Source organism: Marmota flaviventris, chromosome 8 (genome assembly GCF_047511675.1).
Source record: "Marmota flaviventris isolate mMarFla1 chromosome 8, mMarFla1.hap1, whole genome shotgun sequence".
Classification (NCBI taxonomy): Eukaryota; Metazoa; Chordata; class Mammalia; order Rodentia; family Sciuridae; genus Marmota; species Marmota flaviventris.
The window spans coordinates 121,780,506-121,798,818 of NC_092505.1; the positions used below are offsets into that span (position 1 = coordinate 121,780,506).

The 18,313-nt window shown below is 52.2% G+C and overlaps 1 protein-coding gene across 1 annotated transcript in view; it reads right to left on the reverse strand.

Annotated features, from left to right (window-relative positions):
- The window catches only part of Spsb4 (splA/ryanodine receptor domain and SOCS box containing 4), a 72,022-nt gene that overhangs the window by 43,730 nt on the left and 9,979 nt on the right, over nt 1-18,313 (reverse strand). The window contains exon 2 of the mRNA XM_027933938.2: nt 13,245-14,092. Within this exon, the coding sequence (XP_027789739.1) occupies nt 13,245-13,938 (694 nt within the window). The 5' untranslated portion in view covers nt 13,939-14,092. The remainder of the gene's footprint in view (nt 1-13,244; nt 14,093-18,313) is intronic.

Genomic DNA, 18,313 nt, shown 5'->3' on the forward strand with positions numbered 1-18,313 from the left:
GAGAGCAAGCAGCTGAACTGGGGCCCGGAGACAGGCCCCCGCTGGTCACTGTGACTTAATTCGGCATGCAAGTCCTCCTCTCAAAGCTCCCTCCGTCTGTGGTGGGGGGGTTCATGAAACCCCAAAGCCAGAGCTGAAGCTGGGAGCCCATCTAGGCTGAGGTGGGGACCATCCATCACCAGGGAGCCCGCCAGAAACGTCACCTCCCGGCAAGGAATGCAGATGAGAGAGCTTTTGGGAGGGGGGGGTGATGAAACCTGACCCAGGGGCACTTCCTGCCCAGCCACCCAGGGGAGATGCTGGCAGCCCTGGCCTTTGACCCCGGCCCTTGATCTGTTCACCCCTGGCAGGGTGGGGGCAGAACCCAAGACGGGCCCTGGTCCAGAAAATGACAACCAGACCCAGCCATGTGCCGACAAGACAAGTGTCCAACATCTCCCAGGCATAAACATGTGTGACCAGAGGCCACCAGGTCAGGAGGGAAAGGCAAGGAGCCAGCACGGGCTCCCCACCCAGCGGCCACCAGCGCTGCTCCGCTTGACTCCAGCCAGAGAGCAGGGAGGAGAGCTGCTGTGTGCAGGAGTGTGGGGACACAGGATGGGCGACTGGGTCCCCTTCCCAGCGAGTCTCCTAGAGCACCAGAGCCCTGTGAGCCGGTCGCCAGCACTTCTCGGGCCTTGCCATTTACCAGGGGCTTCCGCGGGTGGGTCACCTCTCCCCATTTCACCCCGGAGGAAACAGGGCCTCAGGCTCGGCCGGCTCAGGAGCTTCAGAGCTAGGAGGGAGCAGGACCTGCCTCCCCTCCACTCCCCACCCTGGAATCCCTGGCATCCCTCCTGTCCGTCCATCCCCCTGCTTCCCACCCAGGACCTCTGACATTCTCTGAAGGTTCCCAGGCCTGACTGACCCTACCGCCTGCTCCAGGTTTCTGAACTGGCCCCGGGGCCCTGGAGGAGCTGGGGTGAGCGCTTCCCCTCCTCGCCACACTGGCCCCAGAGTCATCCCCAGAGGGCAACAGTGCCCCTGCTCTCTCCATCAGGCTCCCCAGTTACCCCCCCCCCCCCGGAGCCCTAAAGCAGCGCAGCCCAGAATTTGTGCCGTGGTGGAAACGGTCCACTTCCTATGTTGTCCAACGGCGGCCACCAGCTGCATGTGGCTAAGGAGCATGTGAACACAGCCAGAGCAACTGAGGAACTGGATTTTTCGTTTTATTTAATGTTACTTAATTTTAATTAAACAGTTGCTTAATGAAACACACGTGGCTAGTAGCTACCACGCTAGATAGCCCCCCAGTGCAAAGTGTGTCACCACACTAGATAGCACCCCAGTGCAAAGGGTGTCACCAATGAACCCAACGTGTGTCCCTCCATATTAGAGATCATAGAAATGCAAAGACTCTTTGAGGCCTTCTTGTCCAATCACTTTCTTCCTTTGGGGGAAAAGCCAAGGTGCAGAGGGAGATGGTGACTTATCCAATGTCACACAGCCAGGGGCCAAGCTGGAATCTGCTAGGTTCCCAGTCTGGTGCCCTTTCCCGACCTTCCCTACCCCGGCCTCTCGTACACCCAACACTAGACTCTTGAGAAAGTCCAGTTAGTCCGGGTCAAGGATGCGTGTGCAGACTCCACACCCCTGAGCAATCCATTTTGGCAAAACACCTTGAGCAGCCTAGCAGGGTGGCCCATGACGGCCAAAAAGGACATAAAAGCACTCAGTCCACCATGCACCTCCTGGGTAGCTTGCCCAGCCTGGGAGTGACTAGAGCCCAGGCCAGCCTCCGGGCCCTGCCATCCCAGGGGACACCAAGAGCAGGCAGAGCTCACCTGTCCCAGTGATGCCTTCCTGGGGTCCAGCCAAGAACATGGACGAGCCAAAGCATGGAGACGGGGTGGCCTGTGCTTTGGCTTTGGCTATTGGTGTGGGAGGCTCCAAGCCCTGGGTCCCCCACCCACCACCTAGGTGGGAGAGACTGAAATGCAAGTGCCCTGCCAAAGGACAGCGCTGGGCTGGGGGTGGCGGAGGCCCCCAATGCTCTTACAGAGGCCCTGCTCCTGGCTGGGCTGCCAGAGTCGGGCTGAGTAGATCCAAGGAAACCTACACTTTTTAAAAAAAGCCCCAGAATCATCATAGTGGACAAGCAAACGTTTCCAATCAGCTCTGCTACTCACAGGGTGACCCCTGGTGAGTCTTCCCCCTTCCTGGACCTCAACTCACTGTCTAAAACAGAAAGGTACGCCCACCAGAACCAAAGGCCACCCCACCCGCCCTCCAAGCAGGCCACCCGAAGACACGGGAGGCCTGGTCTTCGGGAGGCCTGTGCCCATGGAAAACAGACTGTGGACAGCATTTCCTGAGACAGTGATCGGCTGGAATCTATAGGGCACGGTGGGCCACAACCCAGACCCTGGGCCTCGCGGCACACACTCTCCAACACAGACCCGGCCTTGCTGGCCGCCCTCTTGGTCATAGGCTCGTCCCCACTGACTTGCTCAGGACCACCTCAACCCCATCAGTGGGGCCTCAATTCCCCACCCCAGAGAGGACCACGGCCAGTGGATGCCCACCACCTTCTCCAATTCTGTTCTCTTAATCACATTTCTCTATATCTGGATTGATCCAAGGCATTTTTTTTTCCTGTTCCCATCTGTCTCTCCCTCAAATTGTCATCATAACTTCCCCAGGGCCCCACATATAAGAGATATTCAAAAAACATTCACTGAGTGACGGTTTGGCTAATCCTCTGACCCTGACCACGGCTCCCACCAGACCGAGGGCTCCAGGGCCTGCCTCGCTCACCCCCACAGCTGCTCTGGCTCAGGGTCAGCAGGAACAGAAGGACAGGCGAGCAGGTACCACTGCACCTCTCAGGCAGGGCTGAGTGTGGCTGAGGAGCCAGCAGTGGTGCCGAGATCCACGTCAAAGGGGCGGCCATGGGCAGGTGCCACTGATGTTCATCTACAATTCCTAGCTAACTGGAAACTCCTCGGGACCGATTTCCACGATGTCTTCTCAAGATGCTTGCAGCTTGTAGTCTTTCTGTTTTGTGTGGATGCTGCAGGAAGCAGGAGCTCTTTCCCTGCTGATGACCTGACAGGTAACTGGGTGGATTCTCAGCTGTGGCCACTCATTCAACAAGGCTTACTGAGAACCCACCAGGTGTCAGGTGCTGAGGACACAGGGCAGAGGGATGGCCAGCCCTCAACTGTGAGTAGAGACACTCAGGGACCCGAGAGGGCTCGAGGCTGCACCCACACCTTCTGAACTGCCACTGCGGTTCCTCTCTGTGCTGAGGGTCAAGCTGGAGGCCTCTCAGGACATCCTGGGATGCAACAGGTAGAATAAGACACCCAGGATGCCCAGTACCGACGGGCTCAGGCTGGGTGCACGCATTTTTTCCTTTGGAAAGGGAAGCAGCTGAACCCTGCTAAACGCGTGTTTCCTTAGTGTCAGGACCCCCAAGCTTGCTCCAGCCCAGACTGCAGGCAGACCCCTCCTTCTGCCTTGGGCTGCGTCTCCCACCCAGTTCCTGGAAATCCAGGGCACAGCTGCCTGTGCCCTGGGCCCCCACCCACCCAGTGGCCTCCTCTGGGCAGGTGTCCCAGTTGCTGACCATGGCCAGCGCTGGGCTAATGGCACCGGCCAACTGGGAAGCTTATAACTAGAGCCGCTGCAAGACTTCTGATTCAACAGGAGGATGACAGAGCTGCTGTTTCCCAGGCTCCAGGGGATGCTGAGGTTCTGGCAGGAACATGAAGGGACAGACTCCAGGATGCCACAGCACTCCCAGAGCTCAGAGGCCCAGCCCAGAGGCAGCCAATCAGAGGGCAGCAGGAGCCTCTGCCAGCACCCGCAATTCCTGGAGCCTGACTGGCCTTGGTGAAGCTTGTGATCCTAGGCCCTCACTCCAGAACTGCCACCTCTAGGAAGATGAACAGAATCCCACATGCCCCTCCTAGCAGGGCTCACACATCCAGTGGAGGGCTGTCACCCACCTCACCAAACAGCAGGGACAAACCTGCTCGTGTCTGTGTCATGAACCGTCACAGAGGGGGCAAGATCTGGAACTCAGCTGTGGCTGCAGATAGAGCCACTCAAAGGAGACTCCTTCAATGACTCAGAGGCTGGGACAAGGCAGAAGGAAGGTCTTTGCTGGCAGTTCTGGCCCCTGCGCCTCTCTCTGGGGGTCATGGGCTAGGAGGCAGCAGGGAAGGGCTCAGGTGTGGCCCTGGGGCCCCTGGTGGGGCAGCCCTGCCTATCAGAACTCCCAGCAGGCAAGTCACAAATGGGGGCTCTCGCTGCGCTATTTATAGGAAGCAGCCACTGAGAAGGAGAGGAACCTGGAGACCTTGCGGCCGTATTTTCCAAGCCCACGGCTGTCTCGGCTTAATTTCATCCCAAGCAAATAAATCATTAAGGAGGCACCGAGTCCTGGAAGATCTGACGAAGAAAGGCCATTAAACGGCACAGCCTCCCCTTGAATTATGGAAGGCCTCCGACAGCAGCCTTATTAGTGTCTGGGCCAGCCTGTAACTCACGCTAACTGCCCCCAGCCTTAACCAGGGGACAAGCCTGGGCGAATCGGCTGCTCCCTGACCGTGGGCAAGTCAGCGTTGCTGCCCGCCTGGCAGGCCGGCCGGCTCCTCTCTCCCCCTCATTTAAACATCCCCCTGAATTTCTCTTGCTCCATCCACCACTGTCCCAGCACCTCCCACCCAGAATCATCACTGATGCTGATCAGGGGTGCTTTGTTCAGGGGTACTAAGAGCCGGGGAAGGGGGGGGCCACCAGTGCCAGCTTGGTAAACTCCTTTGATAAGCACCCTGAGCCCCAGGCCTGGCACCGCTAGCAGCCACGGGAGACATTCAATGTGACCACACGAGTGCCCAGCGGAGCCCAGGTGGAGAGGCGCAGGGCGTGAGCAAGGACGGGATTCCAGCCCTGGGACAGCCACCTCCCCAGCAGGTGCCATCTGCTGGCCCTTCACCTCCTTCAGCCTCATGGGAGAAATGGGCTGAGAGCATCTCCTCCTTCTCCCTGGGGATTCGTGGAGCCACAGGGCTGCGGCCTGCGGCCTGCGAGGGTGGGAGGTTTTCATGAGATGACGCAGGAGAGGCGCTGAGCAGCGCTGGGCCCCGGGCGAGTTTAACAAAGAGCTGTTTCCATTTGTAGTAATCCCTTCCCAAACAAAGTCACCCCCGCAGGAAAGCTCCCGGATAATCCCGTGGATTTACTGTGTTCGCCGCGTGGGCAACTGGGACAGTAAACTGAGTCACCTGCTGATTGGGGGTGGTGAGGACCAGAGAGAACGGGCTGGATAGGGAAGGGAGGAGACTCAGAGGCACAGCTGGACTGCTGGGACAGGGAGTGAGGCCCCAGGGGGATGGTGGACAGAACCAGGCCTCTGGGCAGAGCCGGGCCCCTGACATCGGGTTTTACTGGCGTGGTGGAAGTGGGCCATTTCTAACAAAGAGGTCAGCGCAGGGCCAGGCGAGGAAGAGCAGATGGGCCCGGCTGCAGGATCACCCAGTGTGGGGGAGGGGGACGGCGGGGACAAGCCCTGATGGAGGCACCAGCCCTACGCCACGCCTGCCACATGCAGTATCCTCGGCATCACCTGGGAGCTGGTCAGAACACAGGTTCTTGGGCCCGGCCAGCCCTGCCAAGTCAGTGGGCACTTGACCAAGACCCCGGGGCCTGAAGGCACACTGGGGTTCGGGAGGCACTGCTGACGATTCTGTGGGATCAGCGCCATCCCCAAACCCACAGGAGGCTGATGCCCACGTCACCCAGGGAGAAGATGGCAGAGTCCCTGTGACTGTGCTAATCCCCTGGTTCTGGTGTCTAGGAGGGGATTAGGGCAGGTTCCAAAGACCTCCTCCTTCCTGGTCCCACGGGTCCCCGCCCATCATTGTCCCCGACCCCCAGCACCACATCCTCCATCATGTCCACTGGTTTCTGATACAGAGGCATGAACCGCACGGCTGCCTCTCTCTCTTGGTTTTGGGAAGGAGCATTTTCAGTGGGGACTGGAGGCCTGGGTTTGCATTCTGGTTCTGCTGCTGATTGGCAGGTGACCTTGAACGAGTCCTTATGGCTCTCTGGTCCATTCAGCTCCCACCTGTAAAGTGCAGGTCTTGCATTGTCTGCTGGACAGCGTGTCTTCTAACTCTGGTCCTTTGGCCCCGCCTTTGCCCCTCCACCACTCCTGAGAATGCAGACCCTCCTTCTCCTCCCTTTCCTTCTCTCCAGTGGTCTTGTAGTGGCCAGCCCTCGGCCAGGCCTAGCACCCGTTTGCTCAGAGGCAGATGCTGCACCTCAGGCCTGCCACTATGGGAGCTTGTCCCTGAGGAGTACACATGTGCACAGCTGCTGAGTGTCCTTGCTGGTAAAGTCCACCAGGCAAGTGCCCCTGGAGCTACAGGCTTTCAGAGAAACACCCAAACAAGACACTTAGAAGGAAACTTCTAGATTGCTAGTGGAGAAAGCTAAATACTCCTGGCTCATTTGCGACAGACTCTGAACTCAGGTATTTTAAAGAGATGAGTCAAAAACCTCCCAGAACCAGCGTATGCCCTTGTGTGACATCCCTCTGATTGGGATTGAGGTTTAATAACCACAATTATTTCCACATTTAACAACACTGTAATTTACCAGTCTGTGGAAGCAGAAATAGTCAGAAATTAGACAGAATTACTCAGAAAATAGTCAGACAGAATTCTACCTACCGTTTTATCAGCACCTACTATGTGCTATATACTAGACCAGTCACTTTTCTGGCTATAATCCATGATCCCAACACCGTTTGGCAAAATAAATTGTCCATTTTTCAGATAATCAAACTAAGGCTCAGGGGTAAAATAACTCACTCTGGATTACAGCTAATTAGAAGCAAATTAGAATTGGTGCTGGGCTCCCTGAGCCCTGGGTCTGCCAGGAGACCACGCTGTGGCCTGGGGTGACCACGCCTGATTTCAAATGCTGTTGCCTGCATTTCGAAATCCCTTTCCTGCAGGCTGGGCTTGCGAGAGCCTACTAATGAGGGTGCTAAGTGTGAAAATCCTCCTCAAAGTCTTTTCTATTCAGCCGAAGTCTGTTGCTTTTGTGGGTAACAAAGGGTGAGGGCCAGTGTGTGAATTGAAATGCCTGGCCCATCACACAGCCTCCCTGGGCCTGTGTGTGTGGGGACAGATGTGCCATGAGGAGCGCACAATGAGAGGTGGGAAGGGTCACACAGGGGTCAGACGTGGCGGGCAGCACCCTCTGTTGCAGCCAACTGTGACTCAGATCCTGCCATGGCAGGCGGTGAGAGGCCAAGACGTGAAGATGAATTTACTAACCACCTACTCTGCATCCTGTTCCGTGGAGCGCCATGAGAGGGGAGACCAAGAAGACTAAGATGCAGTCCACCTCAAAGAGTACCTCCAGCACAGCACCAGCAGAACCTCAAATCACATCACATCCATTGCGGCCCTACTGTGTGCAGGTAAGTCTCCTGGGTATTTATCATGCAGACGTACATCCTACGTGAGGGCTGACTGGGCTCTGCGCCTCCAATAATTTTAGTGCCTCAGTGTCTCCACCCTTCTTGGTATCAAATTCAAGTGATTCCACTGTTTTTTTTAACCTAGAAACCAAGTCAGTCACAAGCATTACAGGTACCCAAGATGAGTTCAGAGGTATGATTGGAGAAACAGGGCAGGCACGATATTGACAACCCCCTCCACTTGGCACCTACAGGGGACCACATGCTGGGCCACGCTTCATTTCCAGTGCAGAACTTGGCAAGATACGGATAATTATTCCCACTGCACAGATGGGAAAACTGAGGCTTGGGAAGGTTAAATAGACAGATGGGGGGAAGAAAGGGGATTCAAATTAAGATCAAAGGTCTATTCTTAAAGGAAACTGCCTAATTGTCCCAAATAGGGATCTGAATAATTAAATGATGATAAAAACCACACCATAAAAACGCACGCAGCTATTAGTACAATGAGGCGGCTCTCCATTAACTGATATTTAAGCCATTAAATATCTGTGGGGGGAGGGGTGAGATACAGAGCAAGGTTTACAGCGCGGTCTAAGATTCCCTGTCATCAATACTTCCAGAAGGACGTGGTGGCTGCCGGCAGAGAGCAGGGCTGGAGACGGGGAGTATGGGTGGGGTTCTTCATTACACCATGGTTTGGAGGGTGTCCATTTGCTACCAAACACACAGCTTGCCTTTCAAGGGTTCATGTGCACACACAAAGCCCCCCTTCCTGTTGTCCACGCGTGGCATGTCCCCTGGGCGTCATCCTGCTGGGCTCCCCTGCACTTGAGGGCTGAGAGGGTACCCATCGTGGGAAGATACTGAATGGCGACAGGGGGCACCCAACGCTGAGCTGACGGTGTAGAGACAGCCCTGGACCGAGACCAGGGAGTGAGCTGGGGACAGGATCCATTGACAGAGGAGGGGCCAAAGGGGAGGGCAGGTGAGGACCGTGGCGGAGGAGCCAAGGACGGATAAAAGAGGCTGGGGGACCCGCCACCCCAGGGAAGACACACAGTGTCCAGTGCAGACCAGGAGGACAGCTCTGGCAAGGGGGCGGTGTCCTTGCAGGCATCTTGGTAGAAAACTCTCTCTGGCCTTCATCGACACTAGAAGCCTTGGCTGGCCGCCAGCCTCCTCTGCTGCGCTGTTGCGCCGATAAATACTTGTTGGCAGATCGATTAAACCATCTAGGAATGACGTCTGGAAATACGGCTTCCTCTGCCTGGAGCAGACGGACAAGCGCCGAGACCAGCTAGCCCCAAGATGCCTCGTTTCCACGGTCCTCCCAGGGCAGCCCTGAACGGGGACATATTGGAGGCAGGGCTGGCCCAGGCAGCAGGAGGCCAGCAGAGGAGTGGTCACAGCTCTCCCTTGTAGGTCTGTAGCCTTGGAAACCCAAGACTCAGTTTCCTCCCTTATGAAATGGGGATAATAGAGTGACACTGCCTCACTTATTATGACTAAATTATTTTAAATAAAATGAATAAATAGTCAGCCTAGGACACAGAACATGGGTAGAATCCAACAAAAAGTGTAACTATTAATACCTCGATATCAAAACTGCTCCGGGACTGAGCATGGTGGCACACACCTATAATCCCAGCAGCGTAGGAGGCTGAGGTAGGAAGATGGAGAGTTCAAAGCCAGCCTCAGCAATAGCAAGGTGCTAAGCAACTCAGTGAGACTGTGTCTCTAAATAAAATACAAAATAGGCCTGGGATGTGGCTCAGTGGTCGAGCGCCCCTGAGTTCAACCCCTGGTACTCCCCCACCCAAAAAATAAAACTGCTCTGGGGCCCCAGGGCTATGTGTCTGTCTGGGGTGCCTCCCCTCTTCCTGTGTCACTCATCACCGGCCACCAAGAACTCCACAACCTGAGAAAACCACCAACGTGTAGAAAGAGGAGCCTGAAAACCAACTCAGAGCAGATTCCAAAGGACTGGCCTACCCCCGGGGGGCAGGGGGGGGCAACCTCACAGCGGTTGGGACATTTTCAGTGACATTCCCCCATTAGCGATCAAGCACGCCTGATTCCAACCACCGCTGGGCCTGTCTCTATATGACTTAGCTTTTCAGAACACCCTGCAGAGTGCTGTACTAAGCCAGGGCTTTGAGAGGTGGAGATGAAGGGGTAGGAGGAGGAACAATAGCAGAGAAGATGTGTCGGTGCCTCATCCAAACTCACTGCAGAAGACTGGGGTCAGCCCTGGCTGCATGGCCACCCAGCCAGGTGAGCAGACCCTGCTGAGCCTTCTCTCCCTGCCTTGGCAGACGACTGCCATCCAGGCTCCGGCAGGTGCTAGCTGGGCAACCTTGAGCAGCTCAAGCTCTCTGTGCCTTAATTTCTTCATGGCGAAGTAAAGATGATATGACAGGCATTGGCTCAGAAAGTTGTTACAGGGATGTGGCTCAGTGGTAGAGTGCTTGCCTAGCCTGCAGGAGGCCCTGGGTTCAATCCCCAGTGCTGGAAAAACAAAACAACCCCCCGCCCCAACACACACACACACAATGATCCAATGAGTTAAAATGTGTGAAGTGCTCAGAATAGAGCCCAGTACAGGCTGAGCACTGCATAAGTGTTAGCTGGTGTTCTTATTGCCATTATTATTATTATTATTATTATTATTTGGGTCCTTGACAATCTGGGACAGCTTCCCATTTGCCTGGTCTAGGTACCATGCTTCTCAGCTCACTGGGATGCCAGAGCCCCTGGGCATCCTGCAGCTCTTTGCAATAAACTCCCAGATGCGGGGCCCCATTTCACTCCACGCTGCAGCAAAAGAACAATTTCACTTGCAAAATTGACAACAGACATTATGTGTTTGCAATATGAAATCGCATCTTGTTTGCAAGAGGAAATAGCATCGCCAGGAGCTCCCGTCCCAGCAAACACGTGCTTCCGAGTTCACTGCGGTTAAGGCCTTTCTAAGCCTTGCTTTTACAGTCACAAAAAAATTCAGAAATTAAAAGTGATATCCATTAACTTACTTCCGTCTCATCAGAGGAGAAGCCTCTCTGAAAACCACTTCCATTTGATTCCATAGATGAACCCCAGAACCTACCCAGCTCACCTAGTTAACTGAAGCAGTGGGCCCCAATTGCTGAGAGTCTGCTCTGTGCTGGTGAGGTTCTGGAGTCACCAAAGACAAAACCACTAAGTGTTGGGGAGACATACAGGTGGAAATAAAGAACATCAGACTCCAGAACATTGGTATACTCCGGCCACCCTTCTGGTCCAGTTTTGAGGTACTAGTGATAGAACTCAGGGCCTTGCACATGCTAGACAAGTGCTCTACCTCTGGACACCACATCCCCAGCTCTTCGTATTTTATTTCGAGATAGGGTCTTCTTAAGTTACTCTGGCATCAACTCGGTGGTCCTCCTGCCTCCGTCTCCCTGCTAGTGAATTTTTATCATCCCCATTTTGCAAAGGAGAACATTGAAGTTTGAGAGAGGAGGTCAGGATTGCTGAGAGCCTCCTGCTGAGTGCTGCTGCAGTCTAGCCCAGGCCTTCGGGGGGCTGCTCCTCTTCCCCCCCAGCAGAGCTCTCTCTTCCACTATAAACCTGGGGGGAAGGAACCCCAGGGAACATCCCTGTCTTCTTTCTCCAGAGCATGTCTCTGACCCTGATCCCCCACTTCCTAGTCAGGGCTATCTGGGGACCAGCCACCATGTCCCCAACTAACACTGGCTCAGAATTCTCCCTATCCACAGGTCCCCACTTTGGGTCTCCTTCCCTGCCCAGAGCCAAACTATTCCCAGTCCCTAGAGATCCATGGTGGACTTCGGCCCCAGTCATTCACTACAGGGACTCACAGCACCTTCCCAATCACTACCCCACTCCTGGGACTCCATTGCAGCCTGTCCTCTGGCCACTCTGTGGTCAGGGCTGGGCCCATGCTGAGCTGACCCTTTCTGCATCATGTCTCGCCCAAGGTTGAAAACAGTATCCTGCCTGCAGAACAGGCTAGCGCCACACCAGACATGCCAACCCTCCTCACTAAATGGGAAATGCCAGGTTTGTTACAGATGACACCCTGGCCTCCCTGGCCTCCTGGATGGGTCCTCCAGATTCTGCCAAACTGAAAAATCAAGGCCAGGGGAGAGGAAGTTGAAAAGCTCCAAGTTTTAGTCCCACTGAGCTTCTCCAACTATTGCAAGGACGTGAGCTTAAAAATGCCCAAACACAACTGTCCCTCCGTACCTGGCCTCCCTGATTGTGTGTCTAGGAGGAGACTGCCTCTGACCCTAACATCCAGGAGGGAGCCACTGGTGGCCGCCCTCCTCACATCTCAGCTTCATATCTGAAGGCCAAGCCATGGTCTGAATGGTGTGAATTAACAGAGGAAGCCCATCTAGGGGTCTCACCTTTGGCTTTGGTAGCTCCCACTGCCTATCAGGCCTTTAATCCTGACTACCATATTATTGGTGCCGACATATATGATGTCACCACAGCTAAGGGAGTGGCCCGGTACTGTCCCATTTTTACAGATGAGTACAGTGAAGTTTATGGAGTTAGGTGGAGTCACCAAAGACAAAACCACTAAGTGTTGGGGAGACATACAGGTGGAAATAAAGAACATCAGACTCCAGAACATTGGTATACTCCGGCCACCCTTCTGGTCCAGTGACTAATTCCAGCAAGTAAAATTTCCCATTCCACTAAACAGTGTTTGTTGTTGCTGTTGGTTTGCTCACCTCTGGGGTTTGCCTGGTCACCCTGTCTTAAGAGGACCCCAGACACTTTCCGTTAAGACTAATTCTGCCCTTCTCAAGATGTACTCTTCTACTCCAAGGTTTATCCAGTAAAACAAAATGGAGTAACGCTTTGCCATTCCATGACACTCTTAGTGCAACAACCACAAAAATAAAATATGAGCAAGAACACCACCAATCATACCACACAGCTGAGAGTACCAGCTGGTAGACTGGTGTGTGGAATAAGCAGCCATCAGTGCCTGATTCCTGGCCCAGCTCAGCCTAGATTCAACTGGGGACATATGCCCTCCTGGGGCCTCTGTCCAGAGGCCACCCTGCCTCCCCAAGCTAGCTGGTAAAGTTTCCAGTAGCTGCTAAACTTTAAAAATCGGGACAGTTCACACAATCTAGATTTCTGGGTTCTTTTGGAAAAATCCAAAGATGTGACAACATTGAGTTTCCATTCCTCTGGGGAAATCGTCAACTGGGGGATGAGAGACAGTTACTCCTTTAACAGTTCACCAGCAAGAGCTGAATTTGGGGGTTCAGCCCCTGCATACAGCAAGTGGTCACTACATGACTGATGCTACCGTGGCTTATCAGTAACTGGGGTGCATGGCATTTCAGCCCAGGGAAGGTCTTCCTGTTACCTTCCTCCTGCTATAACTAGCATGGATTGTTCTGGGCACCCCTTGTACAGCCAGAAGGATGGGTAATGAACATCTCCACGCAAAGTCACTGTGCTAATAAGCACACACAGCATCGTGTTTGATCCTCACGACAACCCTGAGCTAGATTGCTCCCACCACCATTCCGCAAATGGGAAAATGAGGCACAGCCCAAGCCACCAAGCCTGCAAAAAGGTCAGAATTCAAACCCATGGCTAACCACCGCCCCTGCATGGCAGGATCATCCCAGCGGCTGCTGCACTGGCTCTGCCTCCGGCCTCCTTCCCCAACTCCCCGACCACCGACAGGCAATCTCTGAACCCCGTGCACCTCACCGAGCACACTTACGGTCAAGGCCATTGATATAGCGCATGGTGACTTCGCAGTGGCCCCATACGGCACTCACCACCGGGTACAACTTCTTGCCCTTGAGGCCTCGGAAGGCCACTCCCAGGTACTGGCCGTCCACGATGAAGCTGAGCGTGCCTTCATCCATGTCCAGCACCACCAGCAGCGAGTCGGGCAGCGCGAAGGCCTCGTCGGGTCCTAGGAAGGCCGGGTAGGCGACACCCGGCCGGTTCTTGCCGTCGTGGTAGAGGCGGCTGCGGCCCAGGTCCCAGCCCCACGACTCGGCGTCACTGCCCACCAGCGCCGTGTAGCCCACCGAGTGCAGCGGGGCTCGCGCCGTGGCCACGCCCACCACCGCGTGGGTGCCCCGCTGTCGCGCGGGCCAGTGGATCTGCCAGGCGTGCAGGCCGCGCGCGTGGCCCACCTTGCCGCGGATGCCGTCCGTGCTCTGCGCCACCGGGTGCCGGTGGAAGGTGAGCCTATCGTCCTCCTTGACGAAGACGTTGAGGGAGCGGTCCTCGGGGTTCCACGCGTGCCGCAGCTGCACCGCCAGCGCGGCCGCGGGCATGTCCAACAGCTGGTCCAGCCGGGCGGGTCGCCCAGGCTCTGCACCTCGCAGCTCGCGCTTGGCGGGTCGCAGCGCAGGCTCCCGCACCTCCACCGACTTGAGGCTCCCGGAGAGCTTCTGGCCCATGGCTCACTGTGGGGAGGGGGGCCACTGCAGGCCACTGCTACCTCGTGGGAGCCTCCACTCCCCGTAGCCAGGGACAGACCACGGGGCTGGGAACCCGGTTTCCGGACCGCAGACCTCCACAGCCTCCACTGGGCTGCGGCAGGGGCCCAAGCTCCTAGAAAGAAGCAAAGGGCACGGGTTATAACAGCAGCATCAACAGCCAGTTACTATTTCATTTATGCCCATGGCCTTGGCTGAGCCCTTGTGCATGCATAGTAATAATGATAATTAATATATTCATATCTGGCATTTATCGAGCACCTGCCATATGCCAGACACTGTTGTAAATGATTTAGATATTAGCTCATTTAATCCTTAAGACGTCACTGTAAGACACATAGGTTATTATTAATAATACGTGGGTTATTATTCCAGACATAGGATAAATAATTAGCCAAAGTCCACTACTAATAAGTGAAAGAGCCAATATTCAAGCCAAGGTCACCTGATTTCAGAATCTGTGTTCTGCATTAGAGCAATCATAAGTAATCATTTTAGAAATAAGGGCTGAACCCAGAGAAGCTGGGGCCATAGATATTTAGGGTGTGGTCCATGAGTTCCCAGCCCTGGCTGCCCTAGGGAGCTTAAAAACCATCCTAAAAGCCCCGGTGGTGATCGAAGTTACTCGAGAGGCTGAGGCAGGATCACAAGTTTGAGGTCACCCTTGGTAATTTAGCAAGACCCTGTCTCATAAGTAAAAAAGGCTGGGAACATGCTTTGGTGATAGAACAATTGGTGGGTACCCTCCCCAACACACGCAAAAAAGCATCCTAAAATATAGCCAGGTGAGAGAAGCAAAACAACAGAACCAGAATCCACAGGATCACTCAGGGACAAGAGCAGGAGGCACCCCTCTGAGGATCAGGTGCCATCTCCATGGGAAGACCAGTGGGGACAAAGTGGGTAGTGTACAAGAGCTGGTGTCCGAGCTCTAGAGCCAGACAGACTGCACCCAAATCTTTCCTCTCCATGTTAGTTTTGTGTTTCTAAGCCTCTCTCAGACTCTAGGTTCCTCATCTGTAAAATGGGGATAAAATACCTCCCTCCAGGTGGTCTAGGAATCTGAGAGACAATATTATAAAGGGCCACCCTGGACCTCTGTGGTGTTTCTCCTCTGGCTCTGTTCTCTGGGCATCCTGCGTGGACCCTTTTCCCTTGGATGTGCCAGTACTTTCTTTCGTTTATAAACCCTGTTAACAGCCTTTACCCCCTATTTGCATTCCCCGATGCAAGATTCTGGTTTACAAGGAGGAGAAATCGACCACTAGAAGACCAGCTAGAACCCAGGCTGCTTGGGCTGCTTGGACAGGCCCTGGGTGTTGGGAGAGGAGAGCTGAGCCTTGCAGACCAGAGGCATGTGCCCTCCCCTCCCTGATCTGAGAGCTGATGGGCTTGGAACAATTTCCCTAAGAAAGATAAGGAGATAGGGATGTTTTTCATGCCCTCCCACCCTAACAGTGGCACACCTCAGCCAAAGTCCAGGTGGGGAAGGGAAGAAACCTGAAACCACACAGCACGGACAGGGATCCCCTGGGCTTTTTTTTTTTTTAACCCTCATTTTATTCTCGACTCCCATTTTCTTTCCATTCTGTTGTTAGACCTCAGCTTCAGCTGATGTTGACCCTATTCAGAGAGTTTTGGCTAATGTTTGACCTGAAGAATAGCAGAGCATGTGGAAATGTGGAGCACTAGACAGTTTTAAGACGGCGGAAGAAAGTTACTCATTTTCATATCTGAAAGCACCCAAAATGAAGAAGAAAGAAAAACAGAAATGCAAACTCCCTCTTCAGCAAAACTAAAACACATTTGTAATCCCAACCACAGTTTAAAGGGAAGAGCTGTCAAAAGCGGTCAAGGGCTGTCCAAAGCAGTGAAGATCCAAAATGGGGGGAGGCAACACCTTGAGAAGACACCTGTGGCTGGAGAGTTGGCAGAGCTACCCAGCAGCTGATATTCCTGAAGGAGAAAACCAAGGGTTCCAGGAGCAGCAGGAACAGTCTGGCAGTGGCCCCTGCCTCTGACGTTTTAGGGGATGATGAGGGGCAGGACTGGTGGAGGAAACCACCAACCTGCCATCTTTGCAGGAATCCGTGTGTTGGTGAGGTGGTTGGAGGAGGGTTCTGAACTGGAAGAAACCACAGCCACAGACCTCTGCAAAGACTTAAAGAAGTCACTGTAACAATCCTGGGAACAAAGTTTCTGTGAATCAGAGAGTAATCCTGCCTTCCTAAGCTAATTCCTAGATTGTTTGTAAAATGCTTGTTCCTCTTTCAAGGAAGAACCAGTACAGGATAAAGTTAAAGAAGCTATTAGAGAAATAAAGGAGTAAAAAGAACAGGGGAAAAAAATGGCCAGTCAATACCACTCATCATAAAAAATGCTGTCACAAAGCAGATATAAATTGTAACCAAATTTGCAAGCTAATTTTGTAGTTGCTTATTTTAGGGGGGAGACAACTGGAACAGTCTAAACAAAACATTAAATCCATTTTATATAGTTATTATAAGAATAACCTCCAGAAGTAAAAATAAAATACAAACCTTCCAAACTGTCAGAAGGAACACAACACAAAACCAAATAGACCATATACTCAAAGATTTTGTTTTATGAAGCAACTGAAGCAAAAAGACATAGAGACATAAAATGTGGTAATAAAACTAAGACCAAGGTAATAATTATGTCAGTGTATGCGCATAGAAACTACTAGAAGAAAAGATCCTAAAATTGGGAAATAAGACAAAAAACCCAACCACATGCTACATGCAAGAGACATCCCCAAAGCAAAGAGATTCAACAACTGTGAAAATAAAGGAAGAGAAATATATAAAAGGAAAGTGTAAACTCAAAATAAGAAGGAACTGTACATAACTATATTATGCAGGAAAAGCTGATTTCAGGGAAAAAGATTTAAAATGAGACAAAGAAGAATACGTTAGTATTCTTTATTAGATTTTATTGTATCATATTTAATATTCTTTTTTATATTATACTTTAATGTATTTTTCCTTTTGTTTGTTTTGTACCAGGGATTGAATCCAGGGACACTTAACCACTGAGCCATATACTCAGTCCTTTGTATTTTTTATTTTGAGACAGGGTCTCACTAAGTTGCTTAGGGCCTTGCTAAGTTGCTGTGTCTGGACTTGAACTTGTGAACCCTCCTGCCTCAGCCTCCTGAGCTGCTGGAATTACAGGTGTGGGCCACTGCACCCAACTTTTATTGTATTTTAGATGAAGAATATGATTTGTTGATGAAGATATAACACACCAAATAATAGCACCAAAATTCAGAGCAAAAACTAGAGGAAACATAGGGGAGGGAACTCAGAAACACATTAGAGGTAGGTAATTTTAATTCCCCTCTTCTACTCATGACAGATCAATAGATCAAATTAAGTAAAGACATAAAAAAGCCAAACTTGCATAATTAATAAGACAGATCTAATTGATGTGCATATCCAATGCTATACCTTGAAAACAAAGGAGGCATGTTCTTTCAGGTGTTCCTGGAACCATAGAAAACATTTCCCACATGTTAGGCCACAAATAAAACCCTATCCAAAAGCAAAAGTAATACTGTCTGATAACAGAAAATGTAGAAACAAATCACAAAATTATGAATCACAAAACCCTATCACTTGCACATTTTTTAAAAATCTCTTTGAACAACTCAGGGAAAAAAATCCATGTAAAATTGCAGAATAGCTGGAAAAGAGCAATAAGGAAACATTCCACCCCTTAGAACCCAGGGGATGCTTGTAAGCAGCACCCAGAGGAAATCATTGCTGGAATACCCAATGTTAATAAATTTTTAACAATGAAAATATATGAATTAAACATAATGAAATGGAGAAGTAATGGAACTAATCAAAAACCCAAGAGCTGTTTTCTTTTTTTTTTTTTTTGGGGGGGGGGAATGGGGGAAATGCCACACAATAACAAAAACAAACCAATAAAACATACAAACCATCTCATCCAGCCTAACCTGCCATATTATCTGCTCTTATTAACCATTATATTATTACTGTTAATCTGTCATGTTTAATAACACGTCCCCTGAGTGTGAGATAATGAAACGTCACTTCACCTGTGTGCACTTCCTTCCCTGCAGTCCAATCATGAGAATAACATTGAACAAATTCCAGCTGGAGGGAGTCCAACAAGGTACCTGACCAGTGCCCCTCCAAACCATCAAGGTCATTAAGAACATGGAAGGCCTGAGAAAATGTTACAGCCAGAGAAGCCCAAGATGACCAATAAGAACCACACATAACGTGATATCCTGGATGGGATCCTGGAACAGCAACAGAACTCTGGGTAAAAAATGAAGGAAATC